Raw genomic sequence first — 24,186 nt, 5'->3', positions numbered from 1 at the left:
AAAATCAATAAAAAGACACTGAAATTAATAACGTCATTCCTGTTTATTTTGAGGTACTTACATTTATAGGTCACAATATAAATGCAATGCGTTTCAACAAGTGTTTCTGAGAGTCTGACAAAAACCACAAAACAGTGCCAGGAGCAGAAAGCAGTAACTCAGATACTAAATAAATATTGTTAATTATGTTACATTTGTGTTACAGTATATAATGAAGTATAGAAACAAACCTCTTCTGACCTCAGGTAATATTTGGGAATTATGTTCTATAATCAGACCACCTTCAACTGTAGTGGTCATGGTTTAAATAAAACAAACAAAAAAACTGAGCTATCCATGTCATAGGCTGTAACAAAAAGGCTATATTTGGTACTTTATAGTTTACAGTAGCTCTGAGTACGTTTTAACAGTAACTCAACACGAGATTGAACTGTCTAGTTTAATTTTAGGATGGAAAAATATCAAAACGCCTGTGCTTCTGTTCGACCTCTGTTATAAAAAACAAACTTCCCTTACTCAGCGCTGTGAATGTATACAGTCCTCGACAGGTTCGTCCCATTTAGTGATGTTTGCAAAGGCAGTGTCTTCTCCATCGGTCTCTTAGGCACTCAACAGCATGCAATGGATGGACGTCCACCTTAATGGCAGTCTATGAGAGGAGCTCTTCACTGCTGCCTGATGAGCAAAGATGAGGAGATTTTTGATGAGAAAAGGAGAGAACTCCCCAGCTTTCCTCTCTCCTCCAGGTCATTCTTCATATTTATGATGGTCCCTCTGTCCCCTGTTTATCCTGGCTCCCAGATGCCTCTGCTTCAGGGGCTGGAGATCCAGAGCCATCTCCCTCTACAAGACACAGATATGACAAACCTTTTTGCTACAACATTGCATGCCCAGTATACTCTCCAGCTAAACATTTTTAACAGGGACCTCATGGTCATGGGAAAGTCTCAGGTTATTTCAGAGATAAAATGGTGCCAAGAATGAGAACTAAGGAAACTGGGTCAAATAGAGACACATGCTGCTCTTATTTCAGTAGGAAAGAGTTAAAATTTCCCATACGAATAGGAAACGGTCAAAGAAGCAGTTATTGTTGAGAGGGCAGATAATAAATCTTTGTCATTGGTGACAGACTCCATTTAAACTCACCAAACCGATTCATGTTCAATCTGGACACTGTGACTTTACAGAGCCGTGTCCTGGATAAATTGAGGGAGGTTGTGAAAGAAATGCCAGTGAAAGTCTGTGGTTCTTGTCCTCTTTTGTGAACGACACTTGTAAAGTGTTCATGTATCACAGTCTTACCGTATTCACAAAGCAAGTCATTACAGGGGCCAAAGTGATGCAGTGTTGCATAATAAATATGACCTGATAGATCACTGGCAGTCAGGAGACATTAGTGCTGTTCATGTGATGAAAGAGCAGATAGTTGTGCAGAATTATTAAAGTAAATTACTGCTGCCAGAATACCGAAAAATGTACTGAAGGAAATGTTTTTGTAAAGTTTTAAAGGTTAGCATTCATAGCATTATACAGCCACTTTATATTACAGTTCACTTATAGTGTTACATTTTTCTTGTTTACGTGACATATTTCAGTGTAAAAACGTATAAATTATCTAATAGATAAAATATAAAAAGGACTAATCGCAACTCTTTATGCAAATAAAAGCAAAACAGATGACATCATTTCTGTCATATGAACATTCTAACAAAGCAAGGTTTTGTTCTTACATTCTTTGACATATAACATTAGTGCAAAACCACACACAAAACCAAATTAATAGTCAAGGGGAACAAAAAGGAGGAGGAGGATAAGCAGGAGTAGTTGAAGGTGGAGGAGAAGGAGGAGAAGAGGAGAAGGAAAAGATGACAATGTTGAATAAGATGAAGTAGGAGGAGGAGGAGGAGAAGGAAGTGTAGGGGGAGGCAGAGGAGAGAAGGAGACGGTGGTGGTTTAGGGGTGGTTGAAGGTGGAGGAAAAAAGAAAGTGGAGGATGAGGAGGAGGTTTAAAAGAAGGAGAAGGAAAAAAAAGGTGGAAAAGGAGGAGGAGGAGGAGAAGTAGTAGTAGTAGTAGTAGTAGTAAGAGAAGGAGGTTTAGTAAGAGGAGTAGTAGTACAAGAAGGAGGTTTAGGAAGAGGAGGAGATGAATAAGTAGTAGTAAGAAAAAGAGGTTCAGAAAGAAGTAGTAGTAGTAGTAAGGGAAGGAGTTTTAGGGAGAGAAGGAGGAGAAGTAGTAAGAGGAGGTGGTTTAGGAAGAGGAGGAGATGAAGTAGTAGTAGTAAGAGAAAAAGGTTCAGAAAGAAATAGTAGTAGCAAGGGAAGGAGCTTTAGGGAGAGAAGGAGGAGAAGTAGGAAGAGAAGGAGGTTTAGAAAAGAAGAAGTAGTAGTAAGAGGAGGAGGTTTAGGAAGAGGAGGAGAAGAAGAGACAAGGAGACAAAATGAGAAGGAGAAAGAGGAGGAGGAGGAAACATAAGCAGGGAAGAGAGGAAAAGGAGAAGGACGACAAATAGAAAAATAAGAAGGAGGGGCAGAGGAGGAGGAGCAGAACTCTGAATGAGGAGAAGAGAATGTTGGAGGAATATCAATACAGCTGCTACCTTGCGAGAAGAAGTGAAGCGGTGTGTCATACCTGCAGCTTTCAGGTCCATCTGAGCCATGTCTTTGGTTAGTTCACCGGTTCCCGCCGCTACTGCTTCTCCTTTAATGTCTGGCACTGCGTTCCTGCGACCTGTACGATCACAGTTTATGAACTCTGAATATGACGTCTCAACGTCCATCATCTGCTCACAAACTGCCCTCTCATTACACCTGAAAGAAACAAAAGACGACAAAAAGAAAGAACATTTACTGTCTGTTAAGAAAGCAAGCAAGCCAACAGTTCAAGTAAAATCTCTTTTGAGTAACTCTATATAATGAGCTCTGAAAAGGAAAATCCTAAAACCTGTGAATCTCTCAGTTCAGTAATGCCCATGACAGAACACGCCGTCTGATGAATTTGAGTAATTATTACTTCAGGGGCTCCATTTCAACGCTAAAGTTAATAGATTCAGCCGCTGAACTCATTTCATGGCCCAATTATATAAGAGAGCCAAAAGCATTCATCCAACCCTGGATGCATTTGTCATTCTTTTCATGATTGTTTACACTCAGGGTTTCTTATGAGTATCAGTGCAAGCTTGCAAATGGAGCCTTATTGGCACGCAAACAAGAGATAAAAACCCAAAGCGATCGATTAGACACTTTTTGGAGCTCATCAAACTGCTTTCAGGAAGGAGAGTCATGGGTGGGTATTATGCTGAGAGGAAACCTCCCAGAGAAAGTATCCAAAACACATTAGCTGCTCGCTCACTAAGTGTCCCCTAAGTCAACATGAAAACCCCATTCACTTTAACCAGAGCTGGCAATAACGTCTCAAAAGTAGCACGCTCATATTACTTCTTACACCATAATATCATAAGTACTTTTTAAATAAATATTTAAAAGTATAACTATAATTTAAGATAACCAGTTTCTATTTGAATACGTTGTAATTTATTCCTGTGATGCAAAGCTGAACTTGAGCAGACATTACTCCAGTCTTCTGTGTCACATGACACTTAATTTATTTATTTTTGTTTGTCTTCAAGTTGTGCTGCATGGTATTTTTGTAGAATACAATTATTATAAAAATAACTGTACTGACCCTAAACATTTGAACAGTAGTGATTATATATAAAAAAATAAAATTAAATATTAAAAATAAAGATTTATAAAATGTCTAAAGCCAAGACTAGTGGAAAAAGTAATGCATAACTCATGTTTTTGCAAAAAAATTAAATAAAAGCAATGTTGCAATATTATAAAACAGTTCTTAGTTCTATTTTTTAGTACATACTTTTTTTATGAAAGACTTTGAGCAGTATCTTCATTCCATCTTTGAAATGTCTTTCCTTTTTCATTTGATAATCACCAATCAATTCAATTGTTTCATGATGGATAAAATCAAGTTCCTGTTATCACATATCCTGTTTTGCTAAGAGATGCATCACATTGGGCTGTAAATACGAATGTTGACTCTTAAATGCCATTCTGAATTTGTTCAGCTGGTCCGTATGAAGAGAAGAGGAAGGGATATTCACGAGAGGGCAAGAGAAAGACGACAAACACAAATAAATGTGATGCTATGTGTTGGAAGCAGAGGGGGAGGTAGTGAGGGAGAAAATGACAGGGTATAAATCATCGTGCTGGTCCTCACTGCTCATCCCTCCTTTCTGCATCACTCCTTCCCCTCGAATCACCTCTCCATCCCTGTATTTCTCTTTCTAACCCTCCTCTTTTTTCTCTTTCTTTTTATAATTATCTCTCCCTTTCTATTATTTTCAAATGCTCCAGTAGTGCTGAGCAAATCAGGGGTGTAAGAACAATCTGGAAAGTGGGAGGGACATTTGACTTGAAAAGTACTGATTATCTACCAAAATGTGGGCAGAGATTTCTGCAAGCAATCTCCAAGAGCAATGGATGCCACTGTCGGAATGTGTTGCGATAGAAGTTCACTTTTAAACATCACTTTTGTGAATCAAGGGGTCAAAGTTTGGCTGGTTCAATAAGCCCCTGCTAGTAGATTACAAGCAAGTAATTAAGTAAAAAAAAAATGTTTTATTATTATTATTATTTATTTACATGTCAATAAAGCTTTGATTATGTTGACCAGAATTTTTACTGGACTGGAGTTTAAAAGTTGAATTTAACAATTTTATTTCAGCACACAGGCATAAATACAATCATAAAAGTTTAAAATTCATTGGCATAATTGTAAGGCGTTTACAGTTTTTGCAAAATGTGGTAGCAAATACTAGCATAATTATCCAGAGCGTTATGGTAAAGCGAGACACAATAAATATAAAAATATAGCCCTAGGAAGTTAATATAGGCCTAATAATAATAATAATAATAATAATAATAATAATAATAAACAAATATGAAATAAAAAGAATCAGTTTTACAAATTTTCAAGACTGTGGGATGGATAAAAATGTTTTATCCATCTCTGACCATCTATTGTCATGCAGGTTTGTTTACTCATTAAAGGGGACATATGATGCCTTTTTAAAGATCACTATTTTGTGTATTTGATGTAACAGAATGTGTTGACATGCTTTAAAATGTTCAAAAAACACATTATTTTTCAAATACTGTACATTTTTGCAAGTCCTCTATGCCCCGCCTCTCTCAAACGCTTAATTTTCTAAAAAAAAAACCCTCCTTCCGACAAGTGCAGTCTGCTCTGATTGGCCAGTTGACAGTGCATTGCGATTGGCCGAACACCACAAGCCGCGTCGGAAATGCAATGCCCCTTTTCATAATCGTAAGCTTCAGCTTTCAAAATTAAAGTAAAAACAGTTAATAATGTCCTTAGTTTTACCATCAGTTCAAGCCCGAGAGGGGAACGGAGTCGCGTGACAGACACAGAATGGGTTTGAACAAGCCGTGATTAAGACTATTTCTGACGGGCTGTACACTCCACTGTGACATGGCCGTCTCTCTCTCACACACACACACACAACGCGCAAAACTCCACATTTGAACAGTCAATAACAAATACTTAAACTAATAAAAAAAAAAAAAAAAGGGGGGGGGGGGTCGCTGAATCAGAAGCGCCAGATTGTCATAGCAAAGTCAGAATTACCTCCTCTCCTAGGTCATCCATAAAATGCACTGATAACATCTGGATTGTGCTGTTCTGTTGATTCCTAAATGCATCTACTTTCGGAAGGCCAAATAAAGTGCTTTTGCTTTCACATAGAAACACACAGTGTCTCCCTGTAATGGCTGGATCAACACTACTGCAGTTACTGAAACCACTTTATGAAAATATTTCCACATCTTGACGTCAAGATGTGGGGGCATGTTTGAACGAGCCGTTTTAGGGGGGCGTGGCAGAATCTTAACTTTGATAAAGAATACCTCTTTGGTTTTGAGACTTTAGTCTTTGCAACTTCAGGGATCTTATCTATGCACAATCAGCTTGTAACACTCCAAAGAGAAAGGAAGACTTGAAATCGCATCATATGACCCAGTGGCATGGCCACAAGGGGGCCTGGGGGGTCCCCGCTCCCTGATTCACCCTGATAACCTGAGAGAGTGCTCATCAGTGCACATGACGGACATTAGCCAAGCCAACAGAAAGATGGAGATGGCGGTTAAAAAAAAAAAAAAAAGGGGAAAATGTTTGCGGAACAAAAGGCAGCTTACACAGTGTCTACACTGGATGTGACAATGCGACCGTTGAAAATCATTTGAAATTTGCATCAATGTGTCATAAATAGAATGCGGCAGGTTTGTCATACCACACTGTACCGCTCACGTCCGATGTAGACACCGTGTTAAGATAAGGCAAGAAGTAGGACCCGTGTTAATATCGGATCAGCTTTCCAGCGCTGGAGAGAACTCAAGGAGCAGGACGGCCTGAAATCGGGCTTTGTTTGTGGTTTCTTCTCGATAGGGGAGTAACATTGGTTTTGCTTTGTTTCACAGAACTAATCGTTGCCGTACGTATGTATGGTGCAGAGCTATCAAAATAGGGGCCAGGCCCTTTTGGGGTAGGTTTGTTTTGGTGATTTCAAATGTCAACATTGTCTACCAGAAAAATCACTTACCTCACCTTTAACATGTTGTGGCCACGACAAAATTAAGTGAACCAAACCATACCCCACCTAGTGGCGAAACAATGCAAGAGACACAAATGTTATTTGAAGCGCCAGTTAATTTCAGTTTTGTTCTACTGCTCTATTTTGAATTCTTAGAATGATTGTAAGACAGACTGTTTGTGAAGCCGTTTCTTACCTAAATCTGCTACATTAACCGTTTACTCTCTGTGTCAGCGGCAGAGCCAACGCAGATTTGAGTGTTTTTCCAAAGGTTTGATGGACACGGGCAAATTGTTGTAATTTAGAAATTAGATTGCGTGGGTGTTTGAATCGAGATCGAGATCTTGTCACGATTAACCGTGCAGCTCTTTCTTACAGAATATTTAGATAATTTACTCACCCCCATGTTGTCCAACATGTTCATGTCTTTCTTTCTTCAGTCAAAAAGAAATTAAGGTTTTTGAGGAAAACATTCCAGGATTTTTCTCCATAAAAAGGACTTCAATGGTGGCCATTGGGTTGAAGGTCTAAATTGCCATTTCAATGCAGCTTTAAAAGGCTATACACGATCCCAGCCAAGGAATAATGTATGTCATTTTCTAAAAAGAAAAAAAGAATTTCTATACTTTTTAACCACAAATGCTGACCTTGCACTAGCTCTGCAATGCGCGTCTTCACGCATTACGTAGTCTTTAGTCATGCGTGACCTTTCCAATGTAATGCGTTAAGTCATGGACGGGCATTGCAGAGCTAGAGTAAGATGAGCATTTGTGGTTAAAAAAAGTTTTTTTTTTTTTTTTTTAAACTTGCTTTGGATAAAAGTGTCTGCTAAATTAATAAATGTAAAATGTAGTGCAAGACGATCTTGCTGGGATTGTGTAGAGCCATTTGAAGCTGCATTGAAACTGAATTTGGAGCGTCGACCTATTGGTCTCTGTTGAAGTCCACTATATGGATAAAAACCTTAATTTCTTTTTGACTGAAGAAAGACATGAACATGTAATCAAATAATGCAATGTCAGTTTTTTCCAATAGCTATGCAGCCGTATTCTGATGCATTCTGAAATTTGCATCTAAGGCACTAAGCAACGTCCAAGGAAGCTCCAAATGGCATTGGTTTACATTATTTAGCATCACACTGAAGAGGATCTGCAGTGTTTTCCTCAGTTGTTTGCGATCATATCACAGTCTGCACACATTCAACACTGGCCACTGTGTGTTTTATCAGGCTGAGTCATTACACATAACGTCTGCCAACACCAGCATGTCAGTTACCCGATATGCCCAACCTCATTGTCAGCCAGGACCTTGAGAAGTGTAAACCAATTTCACTTTCATGCAAACTTTGCTGATGTGTTCTCCAAGTATCAACCCGTTTATGCAGAATCTAATTACTAGTATTCCCATGTCCTAGGTAATGCAGGAAGAGAGTTTTTTTTTTGTATTGCTGTGACCCAAGTCAGCAAAGGTCAGGCTCGGGTCACAGCAGCTGATAAAGATTTGGAACAGTGGCCTGCAGAGAGCTAAACTTCCCAGAAAAGAGGCAAACTAAAGAGAGAGTCATACAAAGCGCATAAGGCTTTTAAGAGACTCTTCCCTCCAAAAACACAAGCTGTGCTCCATTGAAGAAGTACACAATGTCTTACTTTCACAGAAACTCAAAAAGCGCTTAACATCCCAAGCTGATGCCTGGCAACAAAGCATTTAATTTCTGTGCTACTGTGGATTGCAAAAGGTTTGCCTTATTACCCCTTACACATTTGTGTTGACCAAAAGCAAGTGAATACACACACTCAAAAGTTTCGGGGTCAGTTAAGATTTTTTTTTTTTTTTTTTTCCAAAGAAAGAAAATCAATATTTAAATTCAGCAGAACAAATTAAACTGATCAAATGTGACAGTAAAAACATTTGTAATGATTTCTACTTCAAATAAATTATGTTCTTTTAAACTTTCTATTCATGAAATAATCCAGAAAAAAAAAAAAAAAAAACATCTTGGTTTCCACAAAAATATAAAAAAAAAAAAAAAAAAAAAAAAAAAAAAAAAAAGTTTTCAACAGGCATAATAATAAGAAATGTTCCTTGAGCACCAAATCAGCATATTAGAATGATTTCTGAGGGATTATGTGACACTGAAGTAATGATGCTGAAATTTATTATGAAAACCAGTTATTTTAGACTGTAATAATATTTCACTGTTTGTACTGTATTTGATAAAAATAAAATAAAAAAAAAGCCTCTGTGAGTGCGAGAAACAACCTACAACTTTTGTACTCACTGTGTACATGTTTTTTTATTATTATTAAATATATTATTTTATGTAATTTCTTTTTTTATAGTAGGCCTATAATTAACATGTTAGATGTTTTACCATCTCTTTTCATTTCTCTGCTTTTAAATGGCCAATATAAAGTGCTCCAGCCTGGGAATCCTGAAGTAAAATTTCTATATTTAGTGAGTTTATCTGAGGCAACAGGGGGCTGTTGCTTTGCTTGGCTCAAATATACAGTGTTCTGTTACTTTCCATTTACTCTCCCAAATTTCATTACAATAAAGTTACACCAAGGCTCACAATAGGTAATTTGATACATTTTCCATGTGGCCCATCTGACTAAAACAAATCTTTTATTTGCTGATGGCGTTACAAGTAGGAGGAAATGGGAGCCAATAGCAGCGTCAGAGGACAAACGACACAGGTGTGCGCACAATATAAACATCTCACATACCATTCACACTCATTTTCATGAGTTCTGCGTCGGCAGCAGGCCTAAACAAATGACAAACCCAGGTTTAGCCTTTATTTAAATAAAAAAACCTAAACAAAACAGCAAACCAGTGGAAGGAGTCTTGCTTCCACTCTCGCTGGATGTTTTTTGGTAATGTCCAGTGTCTAAACAGTCTGCACAGCCCACTGGGTACATAAACTCATTGCTCATTTCCATATTTGGACAAATCATGAGATAGTAGGTCCCATCATGAGAATGAAATCCAGCCGACTAGATCTTTACTCAAAATTAGTCAACCACTGATCGATTGACAATAAAGGGATAGTTCTGTCAAAAATGAAAATTCTGTCATTTACTCAACCATTATTTGGTCAAATAATGTCATTATTTACTCAAAATGTTGACAAACCCATGTTTCTGAATTTAGAATGAATATCTTGGTCTCCGTTTTAAGAGATGAGCACTGGAGGACGTCAAGCTCTGACGCTTCTATGACAAGAACCACTGAAGCATAAGAACAATGGTAATGTATAATAAAATTTATCATAAAAAATAAGTTAAATCTTAACATCTCCCCAGTTCTCTTTGGCACATTAATGAGAGTTCTTGAGAGAAATAAAATGTTGAATGTCGAGTCAATTCTTTTAAATTAACAGGTTGATCTAACCCAATTTAATATTTTTTTTATTTGTTTATAAACTGTTCATTTTTTATTCAACTAATCTTTTAAAATGGACATACTAGGCCAGTCAGATCAATCATGAAAACTTCTAAAACAGCTCAATCAGCACCCATCATGGTTTTAAAGGGATAGATAACCCAAAAATGAAAGTTGTCATTAATTACTCACTCTCATGTTGTTCCAAACCCATTCATCTTCGGATCACAAATTAAGATATTTCTGATGAAATTTGAGAGCTTTCTGACCCTGCATAGACCACAACGCAACTGACATGTTCAAGACCCAGAAAGGTAGTAAGGACATTGTTAAAATAGTCATGTGACATCAGTAGTTCAACCTTAGTTTTAGAAGGCTACGAGAATAACTGTGTGCGCAAAGAAAACAAAAATATAGACTTTCTTCTCTTCCGTGTCGGTCTTGGACGCACATTCATGAAAGCACCACGATGCATAAAGGTTGAACCACTGATGTCACAAACTATTTTAACAATGTCCTTATGTTTCTGGGCCTTGAACCTGGTAGTTCTGTTGCTGCCTATGGAGGGTCAGAAAGCTCTAGGATTTCATTAAAAATATCTTAATGTGTGTTCCGAAGATGAACAAAGGTTTTATGGGTTTGGAACGACATGAGGGTGAGTAATTAATGACAGAATTTTCATTTTTGGGTAAACTATCCCATCGTGTTCTGCATGTTGGTCCACGCATAACTAATGTGTATACAGTAAAGGTTAGCCCAGGCCAATCATAAAATAAATAATTAACAAGAAACAAATTAAATAATTCTAGAAAAGTAAAATATGCTCCTTTCACCAGCAACTCTGTAAAGGTCCTTCAGAAATGATGTCACTTCCTCAGTTTATGAAGCCTGCAACCTTGTTCCTAGAAAACACCATATATGGCCCTTCGGTAAAATTATCTGTCTTAATTATCAACGTTACGGCTGTGATGGAAAGACATTCTAGACCACAAATAGCACAATTCACCAACCTCAAGAGGGAAAGACTCTTCCATGAAAAGCAAAGCACTCAGACAGAGACCGAGCGGTGCAGCTCAGGAATGCACACTCAAAAGGAAATAAAATGGCTCTGGAGGTTAATATCATTACACCACACCACAAGCTAAATGTTTTATGAACAAATATGCTCATCTCCAATATGCCTGTGGCTTTCAAGTGTAGAAACATGAATGCATATTGAGTGAGTCTCTGGCACTCTCCAGTCCATGAAACTGGTCACAGGGTGCGTCTATACATGCCTAAGCAATTACATGCATGGTTTAAATACTTTTTGCTCATAACAGCTTGACTTCCTCCATCAGTTCGTGGCTTGAAAGTGCATGTGGCCACTCTAAGCAAACTGTTCAGTCAATAAAGAGCCTCTTCCATATAGGCCAGAACTGGATGGTGAAGATGGGACCCTTGGGACAAAAGCCCTTACTCCTCAGCAGCAGGAGATGAACCGTAAAAGCAAGAGACTCAAAGTTCACTCTAGACACTTTATCTTCACCCAGATCACCTGTGGACTGAAAGGCCACCAGTTGTTCCCGTTTTCAGCTATTGCATCAAACTAATCTCATTAAACCTGCTGTAACATGAGCACGGTCAATAACGGTCTCAGAGTGGATGAAAATGTTTCTTTGTTCTCCATGTCACGGTGATGCTCTAATCATATAATGTCACAGTGCAGTTGTGGGAGCCTTTTATTGCAGCCATGAATGCAGTGTGAATCTGTACACCTGGAAAGCAAATTTCCATCCTTGCGGTTGTCGAACAATGAATGGGAGATCTTCTGAACAGAGTGTAACGGGAGCTCTAACCGATATTACAAACAAAGGCCCAGGAGCCCAGCGGAGGATAGAAGTCTACTGCCACAATTCTACTGGGACCCTCGGTGCATAAAGAAAACATTATCTAGTGGTGGTTGCAATATATGCAATAACAAACAGCCTTAAATTAAGTAATTTAACGTTTGCCAAAGGAATAAACCTGCATTTTAAAAAAATGAAGCGGAATCTGCAACAAGCCCTTCAGAATAAGCACAAATTAAAGTCATATTTTTTTTTGTAAATTGTGAATCTCAGATGTGTGCGCTCAGGCTGTTGGACCCTACAGTATACATACAAACAAAAACACACATTTAGATTTTGGATGAACAAATTAAATTAATAATAATAAAAATAAATAAAAAAAATCTAAAAACGTCATTGTGGTCTCCAGTGTTGAAATTCACATTGAACAAACAAATAAATGAACAAATTAATTAACTACTGAATAAACAAAGCAGCAAATGAATGAAAAAAAATATATACTATCTCACATGAATCAATAAACTACTCAAATGAAACCACAAATAAGTAAACAAATAAAAATGAAAACAAAAACAAATTACTAAGAAATCAGTAATGAAACAAACAAAATTACAGATTATAGTAATGACTCTCAAAAGCCATTTTTGGCACCCTGTTGAATCATATAGGCATACCACCACAAGATGTACATCTCAACCAGTGATAGAAACATGGCAACCAGACTAAATATTTCTGCTAGCATTTGTTTGCTTATTATGGCAAAAAATACCCAAACGGTTTATGTATAGAAATGACAATCTCCTTTTCATATTTACATTTCATATGCACACACTGCTGACTGCAGGAATTTAAGGCCTTTTAACAGGGATTTTAAGATGGAGTCTGTTGATACTACATTTAAAGCTCCTGTTTTTGGCAAAAGAACAAAGTTTATAATAGCTCAAGGAATGAAGTAAGCTTGAAAAATGCCCCACATTCTGTCTTTATCTGGGAAGAACTTCTGGACACAGCGGAGCTACATCTAATCAAGTTGAATAGACTCCAGCCTGTCTAAAGAAGCAAGAACATTTAGCTGCTCTTTAGATAAGTGCACCAGCTCCAGCACTAGCACTCCCCTGTTTACTCTGATGAGCCACAGCTCAACTGAACCAACACACTTTGTGTTCACATGACGCAAGTAACTGCCCATTCAAGAAGGGGGAAAACACCCATGCAACCACCGAGAAGGCATTGTTTTGTTTTTTGGCATTGGTAAATCTCACAATTCAAACTTAATTTGCTGTCGTCCTACATATCCTTCCTCCTTTTTAAGGGTGTTGCTTTGTATGTCCACATCTATTTTCCTCAAGCAAAAGAGCAACTGCCTGAATTTCCACACTGGAGATAATACTAAGGACCAAGAACGGTCACTTTCTTCCACCGACCAAGCATTTTGTGCCATCATTACTTTTTAAATGCCAACTTTACAGTCCCCAAGCACTTCAGCTGCACTTTCACAGCCTCTTATCAGCATACTGTAACATTTCACGGCCCATGTTCAGCAACCCCTGGAAAAGGTTATGAGTCCACTGCGAGGGAACTTTGCTAGAACATTACACATCCACTGCACCTAAAACATGAGAGGAAGGATCTTTAATCACATTCTCCAGAGCGATTACTTTCAAATTGCCAAACAACACTAAAGCAAAATAGCGGTAATCATGAACAAGTCATTAAGAAAACAAAAGAAAAAAGCAAAAAAGATTTGAGCTTAATATATATATATATATATATATATATAAAATAAAAATAAAAATATTAGTTGCCATTTAATTTCAATGATGTGACAAATTAATTTTTAAAAGAACAATTACTTAAACTGATTCTCTAATTAATAAGATCTTATGAAAATTACATGGACTAAAATTGTAATACACAGCATATAGTTTAAAATGGGTTTAGCATGTCACACCACAGGACAAGTTATTCTCAGTCATAATTTGAATCCCATACGCATGAATCAATACAAATACGCAAACATTTAACTTGTTTTATGCTTATTAAATGTTGAAAATATCTCTTATGTGGAGGCATCACACCACAGGACTAAAGTAAACACGAATAGCTCCACATTAATGTTACAAACCTGAACAATAGTAGGAGGTAATCTCACTTTTCCCAACTCAAAACCTTCAAAATGTCTAATTTACTTCCCGTTGGGGTCTTGATTAGCAACATTTTCAAATGATACACAATTTTTAAATAGACCCGATGAGAAAAATGAACATTTAAATTTCATGTATATCTATATTGTTGGACACATTTCTGAATTTCCCAGTGCAGTCACACCACAGGGTATAAAAAAAAATTATAATAAAATATACTGTACATCATGGCAACTACCCATATTATGAGAGATATATATGGCTCAATTTTAAAATACTGTCAGCATACTGTAGATCAGATGTCCAAAATCCTATAAGCAGCTTTTTAATGCCAAAGACAGATTGCATGTAAAACAAAATAGCTCTGAAATGTGTGATGGCCATATTGGTCATAGAGGTGGCATGAACACTGTGGAAAGCAAGAAGAATCTGCCAGGCCTGCAGTCATGCTACTTGTGGATGAGATTGTGGCGTCACCCTCACGTGACTCACTCTCATTCGTCGTCCTCTAATGCCCAACGGGACCGGCACCACTCTATACATGAGGATTTTACAGAGGATCAAGACGAGAATTGCAAAGCTAATGCAGAACGTTTGCGGTCAGGCGAAAGAGGAAGTTTTTCCTCATGTCATTGAGACCCTTTCAGCTCCCTGGGCGCTGAGCAAAGAGCTGCTACTTCACAATGGATAGATTTTCAAAGCCACTAAGAAGCAATTAACTGAAGATTTGGAAGAGATAGACAAATCGAGATTAAAGCCATTTTCTTGCACTGATGTCAGGAGGTTTTTAGTTCACAGGGCCCTTTAACCGAGCGTGTATTTGGTGTCATTTCATGAAACAAAGTTTTAGCATTTAAAAAGGCTAGGGGAGATGAAGGTGTGCGACCGCCACCCCTTTACTAATGCAGGAGTTGATGGGCTTCATTTCCCTGTGTGTCCTATCAGCCCTTTTGATATCAGAGCAAATATTAAATAATAATGAGGACACTGCAGGGAGACCACGTCAAATGTTAGGGCAGTTCGAGCCCGCTGAACTTTAGAGCCGACACACAAAGACACAAATCCATCTTTAATAATTGCACTGCACCAACATCCAAAACGGTCTCAACGTTATTTGCCTGGCACAGGTGGACGCCTCAACGTATTTGCCTCATTATTTGAAAGAAAGACCAACCTTCAGACTTCACATAGATAAAGAGCTTGTGGTTTGTCTTCCTTCCTACTTCAAATACAATTAATATCTATAATAAGCAGGAATGAAAACGTACCAACTCGAACTCTTCAGAAAATGCAGAAGACTGCTATTTTCCCTAATGAAAGCACAGAAACTATGTTCTGAGGGCAGAAAGGAAAATGTCTCAATTAAGCAATCATTTTCCTGTCTACTGAAGGGTTTCCTTTTAGACCACTTTAGAGGAAGCAAAACTCCTGTGTGTCAGTGAAAGATGGCATATGGTTTTTCTACAGTTATGCTGACAAGCAAGCCCGCATGATGCAGTTTGCAGTCAACCATCACAGTCAATCATCCGGCCAGAAAATGAGCGTTTGCTGAGAGAGTGAGAGAGTTCAAATCTCCGTCTGAGCCAAGAGTTTCAGACGTCTGAATCAATTCACGGTTTATTTGGAGGCATAACCATGTTATTGTTTTTATGTGGCTCTTTCCCCAATTAAATTCGTAGCATGGAGGCGAGAGAGACAGGGAGTGTGCTAAAAGAGTTTAGGATTTCCCCATGAATCACACATCAGACTATGACAACAGTGACTGAAGGGAGGAATCTTTGCTGAGTCATGAACAGGTGGTGTCGTTCAGAAGACGACAGCGGGACTTCATTAGACTGGGAATCTTGGAAGTGGATTAAAAATTAAAAGTTCTCCCAAAACTTCTTTCATCATTTACTCATGCTCATGTCAATTAAAACTCTTTCTTCTGTGAAAAACAAATGGAGGACAACTTTAGCATAGTTCAAGCTCCAAAAATGGATAAAAAAAAAATAAAAAAAAATTTAAAAAACCATGAGAAAAGTGATCTTCTGACCAATCGTGATGCAAGAAATTGGAATTTATAGAACAGATAGTTCCTTGATTCTGATTGGTTGAGCCAAGTTCGAAGCTGTTGTAAATTACTCTACAAACATACACCTTTGTTTACATTTGTGTGTTGCTCGGCAACCACTTTGTTGGAACCACAACCGTTTCTGAGGAACTGCATTGTTTGGCGGAAGAGTAATGTTTCCATTAATATCATTACAATTTATTTGCTCCGTTTTATTTTGAGAAACCTTACTACGTATATGGAATAACCGTTTTATAAAAGCAATAAGCCCCATGAAGCAGTGGTTTACAGTGAATTTATAACAGCTAAGGGGGTTGTAGGCACTCCACTCATTCATTAATTCATGCATATTCAAATCATATGAATTTATGATTTAATTGATACAGCGGAGGGGGAGATTTTCAGTGTCTCAAACAATGCTGTTGTATGCCTTCAACCGGCTTAAAATATTATAGTGGTGGGCTACAGTTATGAACAGGTAAAAACAGTAGGCAGAACATTGTACAAGAGTAATGTCTTTTAAATTGTACCAAAAATTGAATGATTGGAGGTTTACAGCATTTTTTTGCGCATGCAAACTCTTTGCCTATAACAGTCAAAAGGTCACACGCCTTCCGAAAATAATCACGCTGTTTGGAAAATGAATGGTTTGCACACAAATTACAGTACCTATCCAAACCAAATGCCACTGAAATATCCTCACCATCATCTGCACCCTGCTATTACATACTGCACAAACAGTAGCATAGAGAATGTCAGTGATAAACAAGATCCTCAAATGTAAAGAAACAATCTAATTTTTCTAGCAAGACCAAAGTTGTCGGAGAGTGAAGAGTGCACAAAAATGTCCTATCACTATTTACTCACCCACATGTCGTAACCCATTGGACTACATTATTTTTACAATAAAATAATGAGTAATAAAAGACAAATTATATTTAAAGAATTTACACAGGTTTTGCCGTAGCAGACGAAAAACAATATAAAAATACAAAAAAAAATACAAAAGTGACAACAAAATTCTAAATCTTCTAAAGTAATATGATAGCTTTGTTTGAGAAACAGACTACAATATAATTCATTGAAAATCTTAAATTAAAAAATATTTTGACGTCAACGTCTGACATCAAATGTCTGGAATGTCTCATGGCACGAGTTTGATGTCTTGAGGTTAGTTACTTTTGATTTGACAGCTGCAGCAGGGATTCTTAGAATTATCAGGAACTGTTACTTTAATGAAAAGATCCATGTGAAAAGCTTTTAAAATACTCATATGTACATAAACGGTGGAAAAACACATACTGGATTGTAGGGGTGACCCCGAATAGTCAAAGATTCGATGCTTCGATAGGAGGAGCCTGATTCGACTCCCAATCTCACAGTCGAATATTCTCAGGGTGTTATGATCATGCAATTTTGTCTATATGGGGGTGCTCAAATGTCTGATTTCACATTAGGGCTGTGCAATTAAATCAAATTCGATTATCATGCACATCTCGTCAGCTGGTTCAGTGATTGGCAGTAAATCACCATCACCTGCTTTCAAATGGAGCGGGAATTACTACACAGAGATTTCACCGACAAGATAGGCAATATCGCGTTCATAAAAATCGCAGACAAAAATTGCCTTCCATTATGAACTTGCCTAGCTTGTCAGTGAATTACGGTTCCGTGTAGTAATTCCCGCTCCATTTGAAAGCAGGTGATGGCAATTAACTACTAATCAAGAAACTGGTTTTACTGACTAGATGCGCATGATAATCGAATTTGATTAATTGCACAGCCCTATTTCACATAGAACTAGCCTACCGGTTTCCCCCCAGTAAGTTAATATAAAGCCATTCTTCAAGCCATGCTTCATTCTACTGGTCATCTTCAGCGTGCGTAGCTCAAAACAGAATTGCAGAACATTAATAACTTCTGTCATATACCTAACATAATAAATTGTGAATTCTTAGGGTTTCACTGATGTTTAATGTTAACTATCTTTTAATCAAAACGTACATTATTTTTGTATTTGCGATGCTGTGTGCGTCAGTATTTATGACTGTCGAATGACTGACTTGACTCTTGGTAAAGTATTTTGCCTCCACCCCTAAGCATATGACAAATCGGCAAGATTCTAAAATTCCAATTCGACTATGAAAATCCTTAGGTCGGGGACACCCCTACTAGATTGGAATGACATGAGGGCAAGTAAATAATGACAGAAAATTCATTTTTGACTCAACCATTCCTCTAAAGGGCAGTGTGACATATCAGAGACCGAATCAGATGAATTTAAGATGCATCAGAACATTGAAACCGGAGAAGCTGAGATTCCAGAAAGAGTGGGGCCTCAAAGCTGTAACAGGACCACGTTATAAATCGGATTCCTGGCTCCAACTAGCTGAAGCAAGCCTAACCAGCAAGCCTTTTTCACAAAACAGCTTGCAACATTGAGACAAAAGAACACATTGATAATTCAAGTTCAAGAAGGAGACTGTCAAATTTGTTGCAAGTAATCAAGACTGATGTTCTCATGTAAACCTGTGATAGAAAATCACGAGTTACAGACTCTCTTGGGCAGGTCTCCACACATAGAAGACAGACCAAACCAAAATGCCTTCGTTCTCCATAGAACTACATAAGACTTCCATTTTCAATTTATCATGAAACTAATAATTTCTGTGCATAACTGCATATTAGGTATGTAATCCACACATTTGTATATCCTTGTTTTAATCACTCATTGTGTATGTAGTGGTAATGGCTGAAGGATTAATATTCATGCTTGGCATGTATGAGTTTGAAAATTCATGCTTTAAATGTTTCTTCCAATCAATTCTTTGCCAAATGCATCATAGTCTTGTTATAGAAATCAGGTTCAAAAAGTATACTTTGCAAGAGCCTGTAAAGTTCGGACCTCTGACTGAACAGATAACAACGATTTATTAGTGGGGTGGAGAAACAAAGCAATACCCCAAGTAAGGACAGTATGGGATGGTCTGAAAGCAGAGTTTAAAAACTCAGGAGACCATCAAACTCTCTCTTACTCTCTTATGCCCTTTGTGCTTCACTTTTGCCACCTAAATTAAACTATTTCTTTAAATTACATATTAATATTACTTTTATAACGTTACAGCAGGATATTGTCTCTTTGACAGGACCTTGTTACATACATCCAGTTCTGCTCTTGCAACACATGGCCTTAACAGGAAGCAGGTGGGATGTCGGTCCTTGTCGTTTATGTCCTTCTCCTGCACCCGAGGTCTGACTGAGAGATAGGGATAGAGATAGAGAGAGAGATAGACAGAGAACGCAGAACCAGAGAGCATCTGGTGTGCAGACAGACAAGAACGGAATACAGACATTTATTATGCTTAATGTGAAAGTTCACCCAAAAAATGTATTGTACCCCACTGACTTCCAGTGCCTGGACAAAAACGCTTCTTCAAAATATCTTCTGTAGAATGTCATACGGTTTTGGAATGACACGAGGGAGAGTACATGATCACAATTTTCATTTTTGGGTCTATAATATCAATATACAGAACTTAACACATGTCAGTGACATTGAAGAACTGTTAAGTTATAAGTGTCCTTTGAACGGTCAACCTCAGGGTTTGTGGGAAGTTTTGTCCTCACTTGACAGCCCGAACAAAGCAAATGGACCCGGAAAACACCCTTCAAACAAAGTACAGCTGTATTACAAAACTTTTTTTGCAGGCCCAACAAAATACTAGGAGATAAACTGAACATCACCTCTAGCAATAATCCATATTATTCTATGATAGTTTTATCATTTAATCACATTTAGGAAAGATCTTCCACCCAGTGCACACAGCCACCAAACCCAGACAGCAATTAAAAAGAAATGTCCTGGACAAGCAAACGAAGCTAAGCAGCTGTTAAGACTTAAAGACCACCTGTCACTGTACATTTCCTCTTTTTGCTGCCCCATCCTTAACACTTTTCTCACTTCCAATTATCAATTCTTCAAGCTAAAAGCCATTATCCAAACTTATAGTCACAGTACACAGCTTCAATTACTTACCAAACGCACTCCGAGCGCTAATGACATGGTGCTACAAAGCTCTCAGAGTACCTGAATAAAAACAGTTTTATTTTAGTCCACACGAGAAACAGAAAGTAGCGTCCTCTGATCCTAGTGTTTATGAGAGAGCCTCCTCTCATTCTCTATCTTTCTGTCTGCCTCTCTCTTTCTCCTTCCCGTCTCCCTCTCCGCAACGAACAGATCCCACACAGCTGCAGCAAGCCTCTCTCCCACAGATCAGGGAGGATGTGGGCGTAAAGTGATTTGATTTGCTCTGAGTTGTGAAGAGGAAAACAAGCCAAACATATCCTGAGAGAAGCTTTCAAATCTTGAATGACAGCCTGAATGAATCTGACCAACGGCTTTAGCCAGAGCCCGCATAAGTGCATGAAAGCAACACGGACCATGTTTATATGGACGTGAAAATTAAGAATAATATAAAAATGTGGTCATGTGTCAATGAGGTAAGCGCCATGTAAACACGTTAATCAGCCAATATTCCAGTTAGAAATGTCATGCAAGTATTTGAGCCAAGTGGAATGCAACTTCACAATAAATAAATAGGCTTATGATAATAATACAAATAATAAAGGTATTAAATATTGTTATTATTGCAAGCATATGCATGTCCAAATAAAATCAATTATGAGTGCTATAAACACACTGAAGAAGATTGAGCGAGGAGGAGACTGATTCTTTTATTCAAACATTAAAAGAAATTAATAAACAAACGGGCAAAAACACTGTAAGAGTCTCTTCACTGACATTTTGCAATTCAATGTGCTCCTGTATGCTGTTGTCAAGGACACGAATGAGAATTAATGAGTTGATTCAATTTTCAATTTATTTTTACTAATTCGGCAGAGAAAAAGGCAAGAACAAGCAATATTGAGAAAAGAGCATGCATGTAATTTCATTTATTCAGAATGCTGCTTACATTTATACAGGGAACAGCTGTATGAGGCATGGGAGACAGGCGTTTTTCAGAACAAAGTGTTCGGAGTATGGCAAACAAAGTATGAGTAACAAAGTATGGCAAATAACTAAATAAATTAAACCTAAATAGTAATATTAAAAAAAAAAAAAAAAAGAGATAAGCACATAAAATGACAAAAAAAAGAAACTGAAAATATAAAAATAAAACTTTAACAGTATATAAATAATACTATACTACAAGACTGATTAGGACCTCGACTGAAAAAAAAAAAATATATATATTCCAAGAGAACTGTGGATATAGATTTATGTTTCTTATGAGAATATGTCAAACCCTGAATCACTCAGCAACACCCGTGTAAATTCCTGCAAGATAGATTAAGCTGTGTGTATTTAATTGTATTGATACTATAAAGTTGTAAATTTCATGTGCAATAATAATAACAATAATAATCTGAACAGCTCTCCCAGCAGGCTAGCTGAGCGGAGAATTGCTTCCCAGCAATAATATCATAATATCAACAGCCTTGTTGATGAGGCCCTCAAGACACTGTAGCACAGAAACTCATTCAAAGCACTTGTGCACTTGTGCATTTTGTGAAGCTTACGGGTCAAAAGCTACCAGTGAAAGGCCCCACAAATAGCCTCTGCTTTGAGCCAATTGATTTATACATTTAAATTCATGCATCAACAAAATGCGAGAGACTGTTAAGTACACCGACTAGCAAAACCTTTATAAAAATAGAGAGGAAAACAAATCGAAACAAAAACAACCCCAAAAGCCCTCAACAAATACTGTGGCATGATAATGGCTCAAGCACTGCAAAACTCTTGCTGTAGACTGACCTGAACTTGTCATGCTAATGAACTTTTTACTTAAAGCAAAGAGCCACGAGAGCACTAACCAAAGTGAGTGCTGCCAGCAGAGGATAATGCTTCTGCTACATCACAATGATAAATGATAAGTCACAACACATCTTTGAGTACCACTACCTGCCATTTCATCAACCTACTCCAGCAGAAGAAGCCAAGTGGATGATGACTTGGTGGAATAATATCTTTTGACTCAGAGGTCCAAAACAGCAGTTGCTAGTGAAGTTGTTGGGCCATAGTTAGAAAGTAGGACAACCAAGCTCATGAGAGCAGCAAAAGACACCAGCTGCACAGAACAAACTGACAGTTTAAGTCACATATCATAAAGTTCATTAAAACACCAACCTGTTTAATGCAGCCTAACGTCCATTGTACCATCAAAAATTAACATCCACTCTACAGAATTAGCGTCAGACGAATCGTCTGGATACATTTACACAGCTCACATGACTATGAAAAATTTAAAAGCCAATGACAATGAAGTGACTGTTTAAGATCGTTTTGCTTCAGATTGTTCATGGTTTATGCACAGCTCATCAAAACGCCTCAGTGAATCAAGTGCATGATGTCTTTGAGCTCAAGGGTCCCATGAATGTAGTAACCTAAACAACCAACTGCTCACAAGTAAAAGAACTAAAAACAGACCACCATCTTGCATATTAAATGCGCAGATCAGCGCAAACAGGTCACCCACACACAAATACACTAAAACTGATTACACTTGATTTCTGTAATGTCTTTGGCACATCTTCAGGACTGTACTGCTAGAGCACTCTATCATAATAAAAATGTCCATACATGATTGAACCACTGAAAGTGGCATAGCTGATGCCTTCATTGTTACTACTATTACTGTTGAACTCAAGGAAAATGCTCTTAAAGAGATCAGTTCACCCAAAAATGGTGTTCCAAAACTCACCCTCATGTCATTCATTTTGAATTAATGAAGTTTTTTATATATTTTCTCATAATTTATGCCCATCTATTCCTAAAATAATCTTAAAAGAAACCCATATGAATCTAGCGGTTTAACCCAAGTCTTCTGAAGAGATGATCACTTTATATGATGAATAGATTTAATTTAGCCTTTATTCAGATATAAACACTGATCAACACATACATGTACACATCAAACATAGTCTATTGAATGCTTGCTTGGAGAAAATTGATTGGTTGGACTTTAAATGGACAAATTATTGATGAGAGAAAATATATACATGTGTGTTACTAAAATGAATGAAAATCTTATGGATTTGGAAGGACATTAGGGTGAGAGCAAATGATGACAGAATTTTTTATTTTTTTGGATGAAATAACAATGTCTAACTAATCTGCATGTCTAAACTTGTCAAGACACCCCTCCGCTTCCAAATAAGAGAGTATATAAAGGCTTTTGCAATAAAGGGGCAGTTAAAAATATAATTTCTGTCATCCTTCACTAATCTTCATGTTGTCAGGCAGAATGACAGTCCCAGTCACTTGCATCTATATGGAAAGGGTGACTGAGGTTGTCAATTCCTTACATTTCGCCAAAATCTCCTTTTGTGATCCACAGAATAAAGGCTGGAACAAAATAAGGATAGGTAATTTTCATTTTAGGGCGTACTGTCCCTTTAAGCTTCCTGAATACACATTGGTAAACGTTGTGTTTTGCCTATAAAAGCAAAAACACTTGGGGAATTCTACTAGTAAACAGTGGCCAAGTAAAGAAAAACAACCTAGCCCATCTTATTAAACCAACACAGCTACAGATTTAGACTAGGGAGCATTTAAATGTGTTTTGAATATTTTGTAGACGTAGAATGCTGGAATTAAACCAAATAAGCCCTTGCATAACTACTCGTTCATACTTGAAAGTCTAATACAAAGCAGCGTCACGATTCATCGCAAAATTGTAGTTTAGCCACAATATTCCAGCGTATATTCAGCGTGATCCCCCCCAAAAGTAACACGTCAAGTGTGTTTTGTTACATTTGTAAGGCTTGTTGTTTTACTACCGAAACTATACCGGCTGTAATCACCCATCATCACTGTAACAGACACTAACCTTGATCCGCTTCACTTTCTTCCACTTGTTACCACGCCATACGCTATTCACTCTTTGTCGGGATTCCCCTTCATTTCCTGACGCTCTTCCCGCATTCCACACTCCGATTCAATGGATTCTGATTGATCTTTTCGGAGATTCCCAGTCACGCCCAACGCTCCACTGAGTCTATTGAACACAATGAGAAAGAGGGATAGGGCTTTTAACAGCTGTTTCCAAAATGGAGTGATCCCACAGCCAATCACCCTCCGTCTGCTC

General features: G+C 37.7%; 1 protein-coding gene across 5 annotated transcripts; it reads right to left on the bottom strand.

Annotated features, from left to right (window-relative positions):
• Window positions 1–26: 26 nt before the first annotated feature.
• pkig (protein kinase (cAMP-dependent, catalytic) inhibitor gamma) lies at window positions 27–24,186 on the bottom strand. Of its 5 annotated transcripts, none has more exons than XR_013783310.1 (5): window positions 20,073–20,267; window positions 19,634–19,702; window positions 19,198–19,353; window positions 2,630–2,808; window positions 27–843 (listed from the first exon to the last, which is right to left on the bottom strand). XR_013783310.1 is itself a non-coding variant. In XM_079400610.1 (5 exons), the coding sequence occupies exons 3-5, from the start codon at window positions 19,197–19,199 to the stop codon at window positions 761–763; spliced, it is 276 nt and encodes a 91-aa protein (XP_079256736.1). In that variant the 5' UTR covers window positions 19,200–19,353; window positions 19,634–19,702; window positions 20,073–20,267; the 3' UTR covers window positions 27–760. The 5 variants fall into 5 exon arrangements, 4 of the variants coding, with proteins under 4 accessions (XP_079256736.1, XP_079256737.1, XP_079256738.1 ...); XM_079400610.1 differs by having other exon boundaries at window positions 19,186–19,353; XM_079400611.1 differs by lacking the exon at window positions 20,073–20,267 and having other exon boundaries at window positions 19,186–19,292; window positions 19,434–19,677.

This window comes from Barbus barbus (genome assembly GCF_936440315.1).
Source record: "Barbus barbus genome assembly, chromosome: 40".
NCBI lineage: Eukaryota > Metazoa > Chordata > Actinopteri > Cypriniformes > Cyprinidae > Barbus > Barbus barbus.
This window is presented reverse-complemented; position numbering and strand designations above follow the sequence as displayed.